The sequence below is a fragment of the Eurosta solidaginis genome, chromosome 3 (genome assembly GCF_040869045.1).
Source record: "Eurosta solidaginis isolate ZX-2024a chromosome 3, ASM4086904v1, whole genome shotgun sequence".
NCBI classification, from domain to species: Eukaryota; Metazoa; Arthropoda; class Insecta; order Diptera; family Tephritidae; genus Eurosta; species Eurosta solidaginis.
Window position 1 is genome coordinate 62,547,469 of NC_090321.1, and position 20,164 is coordinate 62,567,632.

The 20,164-nt window shown below is 43.6% G+C and overlaps 1 protein-coding gene across 1 annotated transcript; it reads right to left on the reverse strand.

The window, feature by feature from the left end:
* Positions 1-2,165: 2,165 nt before the first annotated feature.
* On the reverse strand, positions 2,166-18,124 carry shu (shutdown). Its single transcript, XM_067771982.1, has 3 exons — positions 17,944-18,124; positions 16,501-17,399; positions 2,166-3,372 (listed from the first exon to the last, which is right to left on the reverse strand). Exons 1-3 carry the CDS (start codon positions 18,018-18,020, stop codon positions 2,966-2,968), a joined length of 1,383 nt encoding a protein of 460 aa, XP_067628083.1. The 5' UTR covers positions 18,021-18,124; the 3' UTR covers positions 2,166-2,965.
* Positions 18,125-20,164: the final 2,040 nt, after the last annotated feature.

Consider the following 20,164-nt stretch of genomic DNA (forward strand, 5'->3'; position numbering starts at 1 on the left):
ACGTTCCGGTAACAAGCACAATAAAAGTACCAGCCCGAATATCACGGGAAACGATTTGTTATGACCACATGAAACCTTCTAGGCCATACCACCCTCTCAACCCCTTGATCCATCAGGAGTTCGGGGTCGCCAGAGCCTCGGCTGTTAATGAAACATGATTCGCCACGGGTAGGTGAGGTTGACACTTGGGTTGGATAAGCTATATAATGCGCTGGCAACCCCTTGAGAGAATGTGAGTTAATCGAAATCAATGAAAATTTTCTTTTGACTTAACATTCTTCTGCACGACGAATTGGTTGAATTCGCTTTGCCACCACCTGGTATGGGTTCGCCTTGAGTGATGACAAAGCGAATTCAACCCGATTCACCGTACAGAACAATGTAAAGTCAGACAAAATTTGCATTGATTTCGATTAACTGACATAAGTATTGTTGTACCAAGGCGTTATATGGAAAATAATCAAGAAGCAATCAGCGGTTGAGACAATACCTGATACTGGATTCGCTTTGGTTTTTAGAAAAGACATAATTGATTACAAAAAACTATATTACTTTCGTATAAACAAAAATTAATAAATAAAAACAAAAATTACTTTATCTAAACAAAAAATAATGGTTGGTTAATGAATAAATAAAAACTAAATAGCAAACACTAAATAGCAAACAAATTCAAGAAAAGATATAAAACTTGCTCATATAAATAGTTGAATTTTATACCAAAAAATATAATTAGATCTTAAAAATATATATAAGTTATTGATAAAAAGAATAATAATTGTCTTAAACAAAAATTTAAATTTACAACGCATGATAAAATTAGGAAAAATAAAACATTTGAATAAAAATAAATCAAAATTATATAAATCGGTAGGTGATAAATTTATTTAAAATTAGCATATAAGACAGACAAGAGAGCAAAATAAAAATTCAAAAATTACATAAAATACGTGTTAAAAATTTTCAAACTGCTGCTCGAAATCAAAATGAAGCAATTAAAGCGCAGAGAATTGAAAAATATATTAGAATTAAAAATATGATATATTAAAAAATGAAAAATGAAATTTAAAAAAAATATTGTTTGAAAATGATTTAGAAATGTAATTATATGTTTATAGTTATTATTATTAACTAAACTAAGGTTTATAACAGCCGTAATCCTTTGTAGCTGGTGTGAAAAAATGCACATTTCAAAAAGCATGTCAAAAACCAAAACGAACTCGAATAAATAAAAAAAGGAAAGTTTTTGTTACAACAATATTACGGTTGAATACCCCACAAAAAAAAAGCAATATACATGAATGCCCACAGTACATTCACAAATGTGTTATGTTTATAACAATTAAGCTGTGCAAAAGTGTGTTTAACTATAGTTATATAACACAATAAAGTTAACAAAAACAAAAAGAAAATTGATTACTAAGAAACCGTATTAGTATTATTTAACAATTATGTATACATGAGTAATAAAGTAAATAATAAAATATATGAGTTTTAACAAAAAAATAAAAATGTATGAGTTTTTGTTATTGCGATTGTCGCTGTTGTGTTTGATCGATAGTGGTTGATACAAAACCAACCGAGAGACTTTGTAAAAATCTTGTTAAGGGGCTTAGAATGCACCAGCGGCAAGACATGCGTTTCGTAAGAACCGACTTATATCCACAGATCGGAATGTTCGATAATCGTTCTCCTGGCCGTCAGACTAGTACTGTAGTATTAGGTGCTAGTGCGGACCTTATCCCTAACACATCTCTAAATCAGAAAATGTTTTTGCGGTTACAACAATAACAAGATCTGTTTTCCTGGATATCGTCAAAAGGAGTTGGCGTATTTCATCTTCTTCTTCTTCTTGTAGCGATAAAAGCAGTCCCCGAAATTTTAGTTTTTTCAATGTTGAGGTTATTTATTCGGCATGTTCCGGAAAATACCACCATTGAGATGCTAACCCAATCATTTCGGGAACGATTTCAAATGGCCTTGTTTAACCTTGTAAGTCATCCCACCGCCTCCTTTCATGAAGAACAGAAGCATCAACAGACGGCGTTTATTGTTATATGCAGTGATATTTTTGAAGTTGCATTATTACAGACCTTTTCGGCCGTTGCGTTTCCACCTTGGCATGTGGAGTAAATGAAAGCCAAAATGTTGTTTGTTTAAAAGTTGAATTATTTTTGTTATTTTTTATCTAACGTTTATTAAGCACTATTCAAGCCAATGGTTTGCTTTCATGTGGCTCGGTAGGATATGTATACATTATATGTGTATGTATGTACATAGTTACATATTTTTCTTTTTACATTTAACAAATTTCGAGCAAAATATTGCTTAGTGTTAAACTTTTAAAAATTAATGACAATGACAGTTCACCCAGTTCAAAGGCGCAAAATTGGGCGTGTTCGAGCTGCAGCAGTGTTACTTTATATGACAAAGCATCACGCTCTTCGGCAAAGTTTGAGCAGCTGGGGCAACGTCGCACGTACGCTGAATGCAATATTAACAATTTATTGATCCTTACTAGAAATCAAACGCAATATAAATATTTTCATTGCGCTTTTGCAGCACATTATCAGCTTGAGTAGCAGTTATATTTTGCAGCACATTATCAGCTTGAGTAGCAGTTATATTCCATCAATTAAGTAGCATTTTAGCAATGCTGCTATTGTTTGACAGCTTGAACACACCCATGGTCAACAGTTACATTGTAATGCTGATACATTAATTTCAATGGCAAAATAGCAAATTAGTTGCAGTGGTCACTAAACAAAGCAAAAACACATAAGTGACTATTGCAAAGTATAATCGCTACTTTGCAATTTCAATTTAAAAAAAAATGTTGTCTAGTTAATGATAAATGCTTCTGACATACTTTCACATGTAAAATTTGTTTGGTACAAAAATAACATTTTAAATACATATGTATTTGTAAAAATGTTTACAAAAAATTTTTAAAATATTTATTTATTTTTTACAAATTTTTTTGCACTTTGCTCAAAGTGTAGGTGGCATTATCCAATGGCGAGAGTGTCAATTTCAAATCCATTGTCTGCGCCAATTCATCAACTGTTTTTATTTCAGTTTTTGTAAGACCCGGTGGCAAAATAAAATTATTCAAATCCAAATTCTCTTTAAAATCTTTCATTAATTGCTCCATTTCCTGTTCGAAAATGTTACGCGATTCTTGAACATCTTTTTCAGTTTGCTTATCATCCTTCTTCTCTATTATGCCCATGGCTTTTGTCCAAATGTTACGTTCATTTTCTTTATAGCGCGCATAGCGTTCCTCCAGCAGTTTCATCTCCTTGCTGATGTCCTCATTTTGCGGTTCTATACGTTGTGCGCGTATGAGAATATGGCGGGCACGTTCATATTCACCTGTAAAGATATACAAATATTTTTGAATTTTTTGTTTATATTTTAAACTGTGTTTGATTGAATTTGGAACGGTCTTTTATATTTGTTTAGATTTAAGTTTTCTCTAAAGCTTCGGTCTGTATTTGCGACTTTATGGGTGTATTTAGGTTTAAGGTTTGGGGTTGGATATTGGGGTTGGCTTGTGTTTGAATTTTACTTTGGGTTTAATTTTTGGCTAGAGATTGGATTTTAGTAGCTTATTCTTCTTATAAAAGGTTTGATGTGGTCATGTTAATCGTTCCGGAGATGCTCGGGCTATTACCTTAATGGTGTTTTGTTACCGGAACGTACCGGTTCTATATATGACAAAGGACCATCAAGATCGATAACACTCTCCAAAATCTCCGGGGAGTGTTGTTGTTGTTGTTGTTGTTGTTGTTGTAGCAATGCTCGCCCCATCTAATAGCCGCGACCGATCACAAATTGTCATCAATATCCTCTAACGGGAGTCCAAGGAAACTTCCCGTTTCAACAGGGGTGGACCATAAGGAAAGGGGTGTTAGAGGCGTTGGTTCCACATTACAATTGAAGAGATGGTTGCTGTCATGTGGGGACACATTGCAAGCGGGGCATACATTTTGTATGCCGGGGTTGATTCTGGATAGGTAAGAGTTTAACCTGTTACAGTATCCAGAACGAAGTTGAGCAAGAGTGACATGCGTTTCCCTGGGGAGTATGCGTTCCTCTTCCGCAAGTTTTGGATAATTTTCGTTAAGTACTGGATTCACCGGGCAATTCCCGGCATAAAGGTCCGACGCCTGTTTGTGGAGTTCACCAAGGACCTGCTTGTGTTTTTTCACTTCATACGGCTGGGTTCTCAGGTGCCGTATTTCCTCAGAATGCTTACGGAGATGACTCCTTAAGCCCCTAGGCGGTGCTGGTTCATCAATCAGATGTCTGTTGGGATGCCCAGGTTTCTGGGTATTCAACAGGAACTGTTTGATCAGCATCTCATTTCTCTCCCTGATGGGGAGTATTCTCCCTCATTATGCAGATGGTGTTCTGGGGACATAAGAAGACAGCCCGTGGGTGGGTGATTTTTAGGCTTGGCGACCATATGGGTGACGCGTAGCACGTAATCGGCTGGCTAATTGCTTTGTATGTAGTCATGAGCGTTTCTTTATCTTTTCCCCAAGTACTGCCAGCGAGGGATTTGAGGATTTTGTTACGGCTCTCCGGGGAGTGTCATTATCGTTTATACAACAACAAGAACACTTTGCCGGAAATTTATCAGGTACATTTTGGATATTAGGATTGATATGACGTCAAACCTTTTAGGTCTGTAAATTTTGGTCACCACTTACGGCAGTAATGGCTATCGCGGATCTCTCCAGTTTTTTCGACTCGCTAAACCTGGCAGCTCACCGACTAAATCCTCCGCGACCTTATTTACAATACGGATGTCCCAAATGTCGATCATTTTAAACATCCACGTCGATGGCACTACGCTACCGACTGTCCTACACCTCAAAATCTTGGGTGTGACGTCTCATCAGGATATACATTTTGGCGAGCACGCAGGCGCAATTGTACCGAAAATCCAGAGCCGTAATAAAATCCTCAAATCTCTTACTGGCAGTACTTGGGGAAAAGACAAAGAAACGCTCTTTACCACTTACAAAGCAATTGGCCAGCCGATTGCATGCTACACGTCCCCTATATGGTCGCCAAACCTAAACACTACTCACTGGAAGAAGCTACAGGCCTGCCAAAATACTGCTCTCAGAACCGCCACGGGCTGTCTTCTTATGTCCCCAGAACACCATCTGCATAATGAGGCGAGAATACTCCCCATCAGGGAGAGAAATGAGTTGCTGACCAAACAGTTCCTGTTGAATACCCAGAAACCTGAGCATCCCAACAGACATCTGATTGATGAACCAGCACCGCCTAGGGGCTTGAGGAGTCATCTCCGTAAGCATTTTGAGGAAATACGGCACCTGAAAACTTAGCCGTATGAAGCCAAAAAACACAAGCAGGTCCTCAGCGAACTCCACAAACAGGCGTTGGACCTTTATGCCAGGAATTGCCCGGTAAATCCAGTACTCAAAGAACAGTACCCAAAACTTGCGGAAGAGGAACGCATACTCCCCAGGGAAACGCGAGTCACTCTAGCTCAACTTCGATCTGGATACTGTAACAGGTTAAACTCTTACCTATCCAGAATCAACCCCGACATACAAAATGTATGCCCCGCTTGCAATGTGTCCCCACATGACACCAACCATTTCTTTAATTGTAATGTGGAACCAACGCCTCTAACACCCCTCTTATTATGGTGCACCCCTGTTGAAACTGCAAGTTTCCTTCGACTCCCGTTAGAGGATATTGATGACAATTTGTGATGGGTCGCACCCATTGGATTGGGCGAAGCACTGATACTGTCCTATACCCCAAAATCTTGGGTGTGACGTTTGATCAGGATCTACATTTTGGTGAGCACGCAGCCGCAATCGTTCCGAGAATTCAGAGCCGTAACAAAATCTTCAAATCCCTCGCTGGCAGTACCTGGGGAAAAGATAAAGATATCGTCCGATATCTCTCCTATCGCCAGTGGCAAAGACGCTTGGAGCCATTTTGCTCCCTTATTGCCAAGCACATTTGCAGCTAGCCCCTCATCAGCATGGCTTCAGAAAACTCCATAGCACTACCTCCGCGCTAAATGTCATTAGCCACCAGATAAATTGCGGTTAGAATCAATACCCCCACCATAGAACAGTAATCGTAGCGCTAGACCTATCAAAAGCCTTTGATACGGTCAACCATGGCTCATTACTGCAAGACCTGGAAGGGTCTACCCTTCCCCCATGTCTTAAAAGGTGGACCGCAAATTATCTGGGTGGTCGGCAGGCATCGGTGCAATTCAGAAACGAAACATCAAAACCAAGGAGAATTAACCAAGAGGTGCCACAGGGTGGTGTCCTATCCCCACTTTTGTTTAATTTCTACATATCTAAGCTACCTTCACCACCGGAAGGAGTCACAATCGTTTCCTACGCCGATGACTGCACAATAATGGCCACAGGCCCAGGCCCAGAGATCGATGAGCTATGCAATAAAATAAACGGCTATCTCCCTGATCTCTCCAGTTTTTTCGCCTCGCGAATCCTGGCATTGTCACCGACTAAATCTTCCGCGACCTTATTTACAACATGGACGCCCCAAATGTCGACCATATTGAACATCCACGTCGATGGCACTACGCTACCGACTGTCCTACACCCCAAAATCTTGGGTGTGACGTTTGATCAGGATCTACATTTTGGTGCGCACGGAACCGCAATTGTTCCGAGAATTCAGAGCCGTAATAAAATCCTCAAATCCCTTGCTGGCAGTACCTGGGGAAAAGATAAAGAAACGCTCATGACCACATACAAAGCAATTAGCCAGCCGATTACGTGCTACGCGTCACCCATATGGTCGCCAAGCCTAAAAACTACCCACTGGACGAAACTACAGGCCTGCCAAAATACTGCTCTCAGAATCGCCACGGGCTGTCTTCTTATTTCCCCAGAACACCATCTGCATAATGAGGCGAGAATACTCCCCATCAGGGAGAGAAATGAGATGCTGACCCAACAGTTTCTGTTGAATACCCAGAAACCTGGGCATCCCAACAGACATCTGATTGACGAACCAGCACCGCGTAGGGGCCTAAGGAGTCATCTCCGTAAGCATTTTGAGGAAATACGGCACCTGAGAACCCAGCCGTATGAAGCGACAAAACACAAGCAGGTTCTTGGTGAACTCCATAGACAGGCGTCGGACGTTTATGTCGGGAATTGCCCGGTGAATCCAGTACTTGAAGAAAAATATCCAGAACTCGCGGAAGAGGAACGCATACTACCCAGGGAAACACGTGTCACTCTTGCTCAACTTCGTTCTGGATACTGTAACAGGTTAAACTCTTACCTATTCAGAATCAACCCCGACATACAAAATGTATGCCCCGCTTGCAATGTGTCCCCACATGACACCAACCATCTCTTTAATTGCAATGTGGAACCAACGCCTCTAACACCCCTTTCCTTATGGTCCACCCCTGTTGAAACGGCAAGTTTCCTTGACTCCCGTTAGAGGATATTGATGACAATTTGTGATCGGTCGCGGATATTAGGTGGGGCGAGCAGGCGCTTCCCAAGGCAGTCGGTTCTATGTACCGGAGCGACTCGGGATTTTTCTCGACCAAGGACTGTCATTTCAGTGTGACCCCATTTAATTTGTTTCGTCCCTCCCACAAATTGTCATCCTCCCAGCAGCTCCTTGCAGCAGGACTGCTACATATTCTCTTACTCCGGGAAGGTATCGAACCCAATCCGGGTCCGTCTCCTCACCCCGGTCCTGAGAAATGGTTTTGCTGCATTTGCCAGAAAAGAATCTTTTTAGGACGGTCATACTCTGTTCAGTGTGTCTCGTGCAAGGGATGGTTGCATCGGACAGGTTGTTCTGGGCTTGATCCCAAAACCCGACGTCCACGTAACTTTTATAAATCTTTTGTGGCTCCTTGCTGCTCACGCCCAAGGGCGTCCCGTAGTCTACGCCTAAGCGCCCCTCCACTACCTTCCAGCAGCCTCGCTGCTCAGCAAGCCACAAGAAGTACCCGCTGCTGCTCGCGCCCCACGGCGCCAACAACTCAAACAGCTGATACCACTCATAACTACTACCTTCGTAGTAGAGCTGGTAGCAATGCTGAGCATCAGCCCCTGCCCCCGTCTTCTTCTCCCCCCCTCTTTTCTGGCAGCAATCGTGCAGGTCAGGGAAACAGACTCTTAGTCCCTACCTCCGTTTGCACCGTCTGCCAGCACAGAATATATAGGTTTGCGACATCCGCTCAATGCAGCTCCTGCCTTGGGTGGTGCCACTTTCCTAGATGTTCTGGTCTCCGCGACGGCAACCCCTCGACGGGTTTCATTGCGCCATGTTGCCAGGTCGCAAACCGAAATCATCCGGGTACCCCAATGCTTGCCCAAGGGCGCCCAGTCCCAAGGCCACAACAGCAATTGCGTCCTGGCCTTCCACAACCTAGGCGTAGTCACCCGTCACTTATCCCTAGAGTGGCGGCGTCACCCCTCATGCACTTCAGAATTCTGCAGTTAAACTGTAATGGACTAACTGGGAAGATTACGGAGATAGTCGATTTCATGAAGCGGCACAACATCCGCATTGCTGCGATTCAAGAGACTAAACTCACAGCAAGATCTGCATTGCAGACCTGCTCTGGGTATAATGTCCATAGGAAGGACCGCGAGAGCGGAAATGGAGGCGGCCTCGCGTTTATTATACACCACTCTGTGCAATATCATATATTTGATCCTGGCATCGACCGCAGGGACAATGTCTTAGAACGTCAAGGCCTATCTGTCCGGTCAGGCGATGCAAATCTAGAAATCATCAACATCTACATCCCTCCTGTCACCTGTTGCCCCAGTGGATACCGGCCTAAAATCGAGGCCTTACTCACTGGCAACAATCGCATTATCTTAGGCGATTTCAATGCCCATCACGACCTATGGCATTCAAACTTGCGGGCGGACAGTAGGGGTGAGATGTTGGCGGATCAAATAGAAGAAACGACGTCTGCACAATAAACGGAGACGCCCCCACACGTATGGTAGGAAGCTGACACAGTTCGCCAGATATCTCAATCGTGAGCGCAGAACTCGTAAACTGCGTCAACTGGCAGCCGATGGTAACATTGGCATCCGACCACCTGCCCATACTTATTTCGTTCGAGCGTACCGCCGACTTCATCGTCACCGAAAAACGCACTTTCATAAACTTCAAAAAAGGAAAGTGGGAAGAATATAAGTCTGCAACAGACAGCAGCTTTGCTGCCCTCCCTATCCCGACTGATGCCCGCCAAGGGGAGCGTGCCTTCCGTAAGGTCTTTGAATCCGCCTCGGCACATTTCATTCCCGCCGGGAGAATTCCCGAAATCCGGCCCCACTTCCCGGCGGAGGCCGCGAGCTTAGCGAGGGAACGCGACCTTATAAGACAGCTTGATCCAGGCGACCCCCAAATAAGGGATATAAACCAACGCATCAGATTGCTTGTGGACGAACACAAGCGGGCGAAATGGGAAGAGCACCTAAGAGGTTGCAACCTCTCTACCGGTGTAGGTAAACTTTGGTCCACCGTAAAGTCCCTATCGAATCCGACTAAGCACAAAGACAAACTTTCAATCGCCTTTGGCGATAAGGTGCTGTCGGATGCGGAAAAATGCGCGAGCGCTTTCTGCCGACAATATATAATGCATTCTACGGTCGACAAAGATAGACGGAGAGCCAATAGACACGCACATAAAAACAAATTCAGCGCGTCACCAATCACCATCACCGCTAGAGAGGTTGAGGACGCCATTGGTCGCGCTAAACCATCCAAAGCATTGGGCCCAGACGGCATAGCCATGCCGATGCTTAAAAACCTAGGGAAAGAGGGTTTCAAATATTTAGCGCATGTCTTCAACCTGTCTCTCTCCACCTTTGCCATACCCGAGAAATGGAAAATGGCCAAGGTGGTCCCGCTACTAAAGCCTGGGAAACCAGCTAACGTAGGTGAGTCATATCGTCCGATATCTCTCCTATCGCCAGTGGCAAAGACGCTTGAAGCCATTTTGCTCCCTTATTTCCAAGCACATTTGCAGCTAGCCCCATTCAACATCCAGGGCAGCAACATCCAACCTGTGCCCAACTGGTGTCTCGTCAGCCACAGGGTCAACAACCGGGTTAATCACCGGTAAAGAGCACACGCAAGCTCCATCAACAGAGGAGCTCCTGGAAGGTCTAAACTTAGAAGACCTAGGTTTGGAGGACAGAAGGGAGGAAAACCCGCGGCTGTCCGATGAGGATGAGCCGGTAAGGCTTCAGCACTGACCGGCCCATACCAAAGGTTGCCCAGATCAACCTGCACCATGCTAAAGCTGCTTCGGCAGTAATAGCACGCAGGTTTGCCTCGGAAGATCTGGGCATAGCACTCATCCAAGAACCTTGGGTGTACAAAGGTCAGGTGAGAGGCTTAAAAGAGAGAAATAATAAGGTAATTTGGGATCTTTCTCAAGAAAGACCAAGAGCGTGTGTAGTGCTTAACAACTCCATTAACTATTATATTTTATTACAGAGTTTATGAGTCAAGACCTCGTAGCAGTTCAGGCGACGATGGTAATATAAGGAGAGTCAACAGACATCGTCTTCGCAGCGGCCTACTTTGCGGGAGACAACTACGAGGTCCCTCCAGAGGGTGTGAAGAAACTGACGGAATACTGCAGATGGGCAAAAATACCGTTGATCATGGGATGCGACGCGAATGCGCACCACGAGGTATGGAACAGTACAGACACCAATTCGAGGGGTGAGTCCGTTCTTGAATTTATTATTAGTAATGACCTAAGCATATATAACGTTGGGAATTCACCAACCTTCATCACTAGGTCTAGAGAAGAAGTCCTGGACATAACCCTGGGTAACGATCTGGCTGATGAGCTGGTCTCTGGATGGGGGGTTTCCTCTGAACCCTCAATGTCGGACCATCTTATTATCCAGTTCGTCATCGGGCCTATGCCCATAGAAGGACCACCAAGGCGAAACCCCAGGAACACAAACTGGGACATGTTCAGGAACATAATACAGGGAAATCTTCCTATCATAGATAGTAGGAACAGAGGAACAAGTTATATGGAATTAGAGACAAGAGTTAATAACTTCAACCGTGTCATTATTGAAGCGTTTAACTCTAGCTGTCGAGAATCCAAAGGCCCAGGAAATAAAACCCCCTGGTGGTCGAGGAAACTCTCGGAAATGAGGAAAACCGTGCGCAAACTCTTTAACCAAGCGAGGCGCACGGGAAACTGGGAGCAATACACAGCGAATCTAACAGCATATAACAAAGAGATTAGAAAAGCTAAAAGAAAGAGCTTCAGGAGATTTTGTGAAGGTATTTCGGAGATTCCAGAGGCGGCAAGGCTCCATAAAGCCCTAGCCAAGGACCAAAGGGAGACACGACTATCAATTAAGCTCCCTGATGGAACCTACTCAAGGACTGAGGAAGAAAGAGCACGTGCCCTGCTTGCAGCCCATTTCCCGGACGCATCCTCGGATACCTCAACGGAGGAGGCTCGGGAAGGGAGACCAACACCCACAGATTGGAACCTCGCTAAAGAACTCTTCAACGATGGCACAGTTAAGTGGGCAGTAAAGTCTTTCCAGAGCTACAAGTCTCCGGGAGTGGATGGTATATATCCAACCTTTCTGCAGCAGGGCGAGGAATTGATCCCACACCTGGTCAGGATTATGAGGGATAGCCTCGCACTGGCATACATCCCGACGGTGTGGAGAAGAGCAAAAGTGGTCTTTATACCTAAGGTGGCTAAAAAGGACTACTCCAGTCCTAAGTCCTTTAGGCCTATAAGCCTGACATCCTTTGCTCTCAAAGCAATGGAGAAGATTGTAGACCATGAGATTAGATCAAAGGCTCTCGTTAGAGTGCCACTACATAAAGATCAGCATGCATACAGAACAGGCAGGTCGACAGAAACTGCACTGTATCAGCTGTCCACAGAAATCCAAAGTGCGCTCGAGTGCGGGGAGATAACTCTATGCGCATTTTTGGACATAGAGGGGGCTTTCAACAACACGACACACGAAAGTGTGAATCGGGTACTCGAGAGAAGAGAGATACAGCGTCCAATCCGTATGTGGATAAACGCCTTATTGCGCACGAGGATTGCCGAAACCTCAAGTGGGGACGGTACAGTAGAGATTAGAACAACGAAAGGATGTCCACAAGGGGGCGTCCTGTCACCCCTGCTGTGGAGCCTGGTGGTAGATGAACTTCTACAGAGGCTCTCAGACAACGGAATCCGATGTCAGGGGTGCGCGGATGATATTGTTATCATTGTAAGGGGCAAATTTGAGAGCACCCTTTGCGACATAATGCAAAGGGCATTGAGGTTAACGAAAGAATGGTGTACTGAGGTAGGGCTAAGCATCAACCCTAACAAGACATCCATTGTGCCCTTTACCAGGAAAAGGAAACTGGAAGGGATTAGGCAAATCACAATGGATGGAGTACAGATGGAGTACACGTCTGAGGTGAAATACTTGGGAGTCACGTTTGACTCTAAGCTCTTATGGAAGAAACACGTCGACAACACCATATCAAAGGCTACAAGAGCAATAATGGTGTGCAGACGTATTGCAGGAAGATCCTGGGGATGCAGCCCAAGGATCCTAAGATGGATGTACACTATGATAGTGACACCTATCATAGTGTACGGAGCAGTTGCGTGGGCATCAAGAACAACCATGGTGACCGTACAAAAATCGCTCACGAAGCTTCAACGCTTAGCGTGTGTCTGCATTACGGGAGCCATGCGAACATGCCCGACGGCAGCAATAGAAGTGCTGCTTGAGTTAACGCCTCTACATATAATAATTGAGCAGGCAGCCAGGAGTACTTTAGTAAACATAGCTAAAGAGGGATGTGGAAGAGGCAAAGTGATACAGTCACGGAGCATGGCGAAGCTGCAGGAGCAGATTCCACTTATCCAACTTCCCAGAGATGATACGAGGAAGATAATTAAGTTTGAGAAGCGCTTCAAAATAGAGCTGGGGAACAAATGTACGTGGGACACCTCCAGGATTGAAGCGCTTCACCGGTAACACACTATAATATGGTACACCGATGGCTCAAAGACACCGGAGGGCATAGGAGCGGGGATCTTCGGGCCCCGAACCAAAATATCCCTACCACTCGGAAAATATCCGAGCATTTTCCAGGCCGAAGTTGTTGCCATAAGCCGGTGTGCAGAGATAAATTTACAGCGGGGATATACCAACGAGAAAATTGTTATACTCAGCGACAGTCAGGCTGCACTCAAGGCATTAGCTTCGGTTGAGATCAAATCATCAACAGTCCTTGAGTGCGTGGAGAGGTTAAACAATCTAGGAGTCAACAACACCATCCGTCTGGCATGGGTACCTGGACACAGAGGAGTGGATGGTAACGAGCGAGCCGACGAGCTTGCCAAGTTGGCAGCGGCCGGAAAGCCAATAGGACCCGAGCCTATGGTGCCAATAGGGTCACATACAATAAGGGAGGACTTTATACAAAAGGAGGCGTGCCTCAGAGAACAACACTGGCGCGAGAGTCCAGGACTTCGGCAGGCAAAGGCACTAATAGGAGGGTACAACTCGAAGCGATATAAGGCTATGATTAACCTCCCAAAAAGTAGCCTTAGGATTGTAACAGGTATACTCACAGGTCACTGTAGGCTAAAGAGCCACATGCATAAATTGGGCATATCAGCTAGTAGCCTCTGTCGCTTCTGTGATGTCGAAGATGAGTCTGCAGAACACATCCTGAAGGAATGTGAGGCAGTCGCGAGACGAAGACTTAGAATCCTAGGATCATCCAAACTAGGAAATAGTCACATACACTCTCTGAAGCCGGGAACCATTCTGGATTTTCTCAGGGAACTCGGCTTGGATGAAGTGTTGTAAAGAGAATTGAGGGCACAATAGACCAATAGGTCGCAGTGCTTAACCTCACAACATCTATCTATCTATAGCCCCTCATCGGCATGGCTTCAGAAAACTCTATAGCACTACCTCCGCGCTAAATGTCATTAGCACCCAGATAAATTGCGGTTTGAATCAATATCTTCCGCGCCCTTATTTACAACATGGACGCCCCAAATGTCGACCATATTGAACATCCACGTCGATGGCACTACGCTACCGACTGTCCTACACCCCAAAATCTTGGGTGTGACGTTTGATCAGAATCTACATTTTGGTGCGCACGCAACCGCAATTGTTCCGAAAATTCAGAGCCCTTGCTGGCAGTACCTGGGGAAAAGATAAAGAAACGCTCATGACCACATACAAAGCAATTAGCCAGCCGATTACGTGCTACGCGTCACCCATATGGTCGCCAAGCCTAAAAAATACCCACTGGAAGAAACTACAGGCCTGCTAAAATACTGCTCTCAGAATCGCCACGGGCTGTCTTCTTATGTCCCCAGAACACCATCTGCATAATGAGGCGAGAATACTCCCCATCAGGGAGAGAAATGAGATGCTGACCAAACAGTTTCTGTTGAATACCCAGAAACCTGGGCATCCCAACAGACATCTGATTGACGAACCAGCACCGCCTAGGGGCCTAAGGAGTCATCTCCGTAAGCATTTTGAGGAAATACGGCACCTGAGAACCCAGCCGTATGAAGCGAAAAAACACAAGCAGGTCCTTGGTGAACTCCATAGACAGGCGTCGGACCTTTATGTCGGGAATTGCCCGGTGAATCCAGTACTTGAAGAAAAATATCCAGAACTCGCGGAAGAGGAACGCATACTCCCCAGGGAAACGCGTGTCACTCTTGCTCAACTTCGTTCTGGATACTGTAACAGGTTAAACTCTTACCTTTCCAGAATCAACCCCGACATACAAAATGTATGCCCCGCTTGCAATGTGTCCCCACATGACACCAACCATCTCTTTAATTGTAATGTGGAACCACCGCCTCTAACACCCCTTTCCTTATGGTCCACCCCTGTTGAAACGGCAAGTTTCCTTGGACTCCCGTTAGAGGATATTGATGACAATTTGTGATCGGTCGCGGCTATTAGGTGGGGCGAGCATTGCTACAACAACAACAACAACAACAGCGAACATTGCTACAACAACATAAAGAAATGCTTATGACTACATACAAAGCAATTAGCCAGCCGATTACGTGCTAAGCGTCACCCATATAGTCGCCAAGCCTAAAAATTACCCACTGGAAGAAGCTACAGGCCTGCCAAAATACTGCTCTCAGAATTGCCACGGGCTGTCTTCTTATGTCCCCAGAACATCATCTGCATAATGAGGCGAGAATACTCCCCATCAGGGAGAGAAATGAGATGCTGACCAAACAGTTCCTGTTGAATACCCAGAAACCTGAGCATCCCAACAGACATCTGATTGATGAACCAGCACCGCCTAGGGGCTTAAGGAGTCATCTCCTTAAGCTTTTGAGGAAATACGGCACCTGAGAACCCAGCCGTATGAAGCGAAAAAACACAAGCAGGTCCTTGGTGAACCAGTACTCAAAGAAAAGTATCCAAAACTCGCGGAAGAGCAACGCATACTCCCCAGGGAAACGCGTGTCACTCTTGCTCAACTTCGTTCTGGATACTGTAACAGGTTAAACTCTTACCTATCCAGAATCAACCCCGACATACAAAATGTATGCCCCGCTTGCAATGTGTCCCCACTTGACACCAACCATCTCTTTAATTGTAATGTGGAGCCAACGTCTCTAACACCCCTTTCCTTATGGTCCACCCCTGTTGAAACAGCAAGTTTCCTTGGACTCCCGTTAGAGGATATTGATGACAATTTGTGATACGTCGCGGCTGTTAGGTGGGGTGAAGCATTGCTAGAACAACAACAACAAGCACTGCTACAACAACAACAACAACAACAACAAGCACTGCTACATCAACAACAAAATTGCGGAGACATTTTAAACCCCGCAAGGGTTTCGTTAATTATTGGGTTTGATGTTGGGTTGAGTTTTGCCTTGGGTTTGAAGCTGGTTTTTTGTTAGACATTGGTTTTGTGTTCTGACTTGGTTTCTTTTAATTTGGTTTGGGTCAGGATTAGCGTATGGTTATGGTTTTAGTTTTAAACTTATTATTATTTTCGAGGTTGTGTCTGAATCTGATCCTGAGATTTGTTTTCACTTTGGTAAGGTGTGTTTAGGTTTAGGATTAGGGTTCGGATTCGGATTTGCGTCGTTTAGGTTTATAATTTTCGTTTTTTGGTTTCATTGAGTGAACAAAACAGCATATTTGTACACCAAAAATCATGGAACTTGGGGGTGGGGAGGGAGGGGTGGCCTGAAGGTTTAATGTGGCCATATAAATTGTTCCCGAGATGGTCGGGCCAGCACCTTAATGGTGCTGTGTTACCGGAGAGAACCGGATCTGTATCCGGCAAAGGACCATCACATCGATAACACTCCCCAAAGTCTTCGGGGAGTAACCTTATCGCTACAACAACAAAAACAACAACAACAACATCAAAAACAATCACATTTTCACTCACCCAACAAGAGAAGCGCACGTCCTTCCTGAAAAAGTGCTTTACATGATGGTTTATTATCTGTTAGCTGCCGTATTTCCTTGCACATAATACACGCTTTTGCCGGTAAGTTAACTTTATTATAGCAAACTGCCAAATTTGTGTACAATTTCAATAGAAACGCCTCCTGTTCACGCTGCTCCTGCTCATTAGCCAAATGACAACTATTCAGCAAGCTAACTGCTTTCTCAAAAGCGCGACAAGCATTCTTATGCATACCTTGTGTAAAGAAATCTAAACCTTTTAAATGAACATCACGTATTTTATCGATTACTATGTTATATTTGCCACGCTCTTCTTCACTTAAGTTTTGATCAGCATCTAAATCACCAACAGGATTAAAGGCAATTAATTCAATAATAAATAATCCATCAGCACGTGGTTTAACGCGTGGTGGACAGCCTATCTCGCGAAATAGTAAATTATATGAGATTACAAATTGCGACTGTTCACCACGATACATTGTGCGCACTGCCGCTTCCAAACCCTCAATCACTTCATTGCGTCCCGTATAGAATCGATGTGAAGAGCCACGTAGATAGGATGAATCGAATGGTGCTCCTTCTCCCTCCCAATAAGCATTATAACGTATGCATACACGGGCGTTTAACGGCACTTCGCCATATTCCATCGTTCCATGTACTATAATTTTTTTGTAAATGTGCTCATTTACCTGCACCATTTGTTGGCGCAACTCATCAAATGGCTTTGTCCACGGCGATACCAAAGCTGTACGATCTGCCGCGGTTTGCATGTCATCTTCATCGTCGGAGCCCAAATTTAGTTCATCAAAAATATCATTGCTAAAGCCTTCATCGAAATTTGTGTTTATCTCGAATGTGGTTCCTGGACCAATCAGGTCGCTGCATGTATGAAATAAAATGAAAAACTTTAGATTTTGACATGCTATTTGTTACTTAGGTAATAGTGCAGTTCACGGTACCCACCGAAATTTGGGCCAAAATTTTCGAGTGAGGTATCAAAAGACGCGTATTCACGTCTAGATCAAGAATCCGAAGTTAACTTTTTTTACCCATTCAAAAGATATTAACGAAAAACCGAAAAAAGACCCGCGGGTCCCTCCGAAACCGGGGGTGGGATCCATAGTATTTTTGCGCAGAACACCTTTCTGCGTTGGCGGGCTTCGGCCGCGCTTATAAAAAATAATCCTGGGCTACGCCATGCCAAGTCCGGGTGATGCACAATTTTTTTTGTGGGTTCAAACACAACAACCACATGGAAATCGCCAAATTCAACTGCAAATATCTCGGGACAGATATAACATTTTTCGTTTCCGCCTTCGGATTATTGTTCTCGATATTAATACGCGTCTTTTGATACCTCACTCGAAAATCTTGGCCCAGCTTTAGGGTGGGTACCGTAAACTGCACTACTACCGTTATTTACCCTATCGATAAAGGATCCTTCAGAAAATTGCAACTACTCGGCATTGTTTCTTCTTCCAATTTATTGACTTCATCCATTTTTGTGACTATTTTGCTTTAGTGCAAAATCAGCAGTTTTATGCGAAAAATTTAGCGGCAATAATAATTATAGTTGGCAAACACGACTGTGATTTTATCACAGCGACCATATGATCATAGAAACACGCAGCAGATTCTAAGTGATTCTAGTGATTGACTGTTGTATGATTTTTACATAGAACCCTTTCCGAGCGGATTTACGGGCGAATTTATGGTGATTTATAACCATAAAGCCATAACCAGATAAGACAGCTGATCACACCTACCTTATGGAAATCAATGTAATCGAGTTAGCGTTATAGTATGGCAGCATTAATCGATTACATTGATTTCCAGCAGGTAAGTTCGATCAATTGTTTTATCTGGTTATGGCTTTATGGTTATAAGTCACCATTATTTCGCCCTTGACAAAAGCATTGTGAATGATGACAAAGTGTGTTCTTATCTGTCAACTGCCTGACAGGCTGTACAATATGGCTACTTTTCAGCGTTTTGACAGGCTGTTCTATATGGCGGCGCCTATCTTCAGCGGGTGATAGAAAGAAATACAGAATGAGACAGCGATAGTCATTTACAAATCAGGTGATCCAATCACTTTGGAATTTTGACGTTTATGCAGGAGATTCATCATTCACAATGAACAAAAGCGTTTTGATTACATTGTTTAAGGGCTAATTAAACTTCCTTAACCCTAACGCCATAGTTGTAACCATACCCATATCCATAACCATCTCCAATGTGATCGATTAATGGTGTCTTAATCTAAAAATCGTGAAAATTTCATAAAAATGAAGAAAACGCAAGAAATTACAAGCATATTCCACAAAAAATAAATCTCTTAAGGCTTGGTTTCCTCCAAAAGCGGTCCCACTACGTTACGACCGCTAAAGAGCGGCCGGTATACTCACTGTTTCTAGCGGCAACGCTTTCTTGGAAACTACGAACTGTTAAGGCAGACGAGTTGCAAAAGTTAATTTTACATTCTTGCATGTCTTTTTAGTCTTTTTTATAATTTTTCTTTTAATAAACTCACAAGAAAAAAATTTCAGTTCAAAAATGTTGTTTATTTTATAAAGATTTTGGAATATTTGACAAAATATTCACCGCTTTGACAATAGCGGTGGGAAAAAACGGTAATGAACGAGTTTCTATCGTCTGACGGCAGGGTTGTTTTATGCCCGGCAGCTATATTACGCTACGGTAGTCTTCTTAGTTTCCACATAATTACTTTTACATTGTAATATTTTTAAAAACGTACTCTACCGCTATATAACGGCCGCTATATAGCGGCACCGCTTTCGAGGAAACCAAGCCTTTAGTCATAACGTATCCGAAAGAATGAATAAAATCTTCAAATATTTTTAGGTTATGGATATGGCCAGAAACCAAAAACCAGTTTGTTGGCTATGGTATGGTTATGGCGTTAGCGCTATGGTATGGCACCATTAATCGATTACATTCTTAGCGTTCCAATGAACAGTGAACCAGATACCGATAAAAATTTAACATACAAATGCAATAGCCGTGTTTTTTAACACGCGTATATCCGTTTACGCTTAAACTTTATATTGACTGCTAAGAGACAAACTATAAATACACCTCTGAAATTGCTGCGCATAAATTTTGTCCTACTAAATTTCAATACGCATTATACTCAGATGTAACTGAAATATGTGTCTTTGTTTCACCCTGTACACTAATTCTATGTATTATATGTGTGTCCACAATTCATCGCAACTGATTCAGCTATATGTTATACCCTATGGCCATCAGAGCGTTGCGTCTCCGCTTTTCGGTACACCCTGTTGCTGTAGCTAGTTGTTTTACCACAGCCGCTAGAGCCGCTCCTAAGCATTATCTAAGCGAAGATAGGCGTTTTTTAACACGCGCAAACGAAACGTATACGCGCGTGTTAAAAAACACGGCTAATATACATCATGTTGTTGTTGCATTTGCATGTTAAATCTCTATCCGTATCTGGTTCCCGCTTCATTGTAACGCGAGGATTGATTTCCATAAAGCGGGAGTCATTGGTGCCGTATCAAAGAGGATTGCTACGAGCATTGATATTTACATATACATGGCCGTATACGCGGATTGCCATAATTGATTTGGTCGCTTCATAACGCGGAAATCGACAAGTT

What these genes read in the sequence shown, in the direction of transcription:
- shu (XM_067771982.1), bottom strand. Translation starts at nt 18,020, where the DNA reads ATGGATGAAGTCAATAAATTGGAAGAAGAAACAATGCCGAGTAGTTGC. An exon ending in AAGGATCCTTTATCGATAGG is followed by an intron (nt 17,400 to 17,943) that starts GTAAATAACGGT and finishes TCATACATGCAG; the next exon opens with CGACCTGATTGGTCCAGGAA. An exon ending in ACGTGCGCTTCTCTTGTTGG is followed by an intron (nt 3,373 to 16,500) that starts GTGAGTGAAAAT and finishes ATATCTTTACAG; the next exon opens with GTGAATATGAACGTGCCCGC.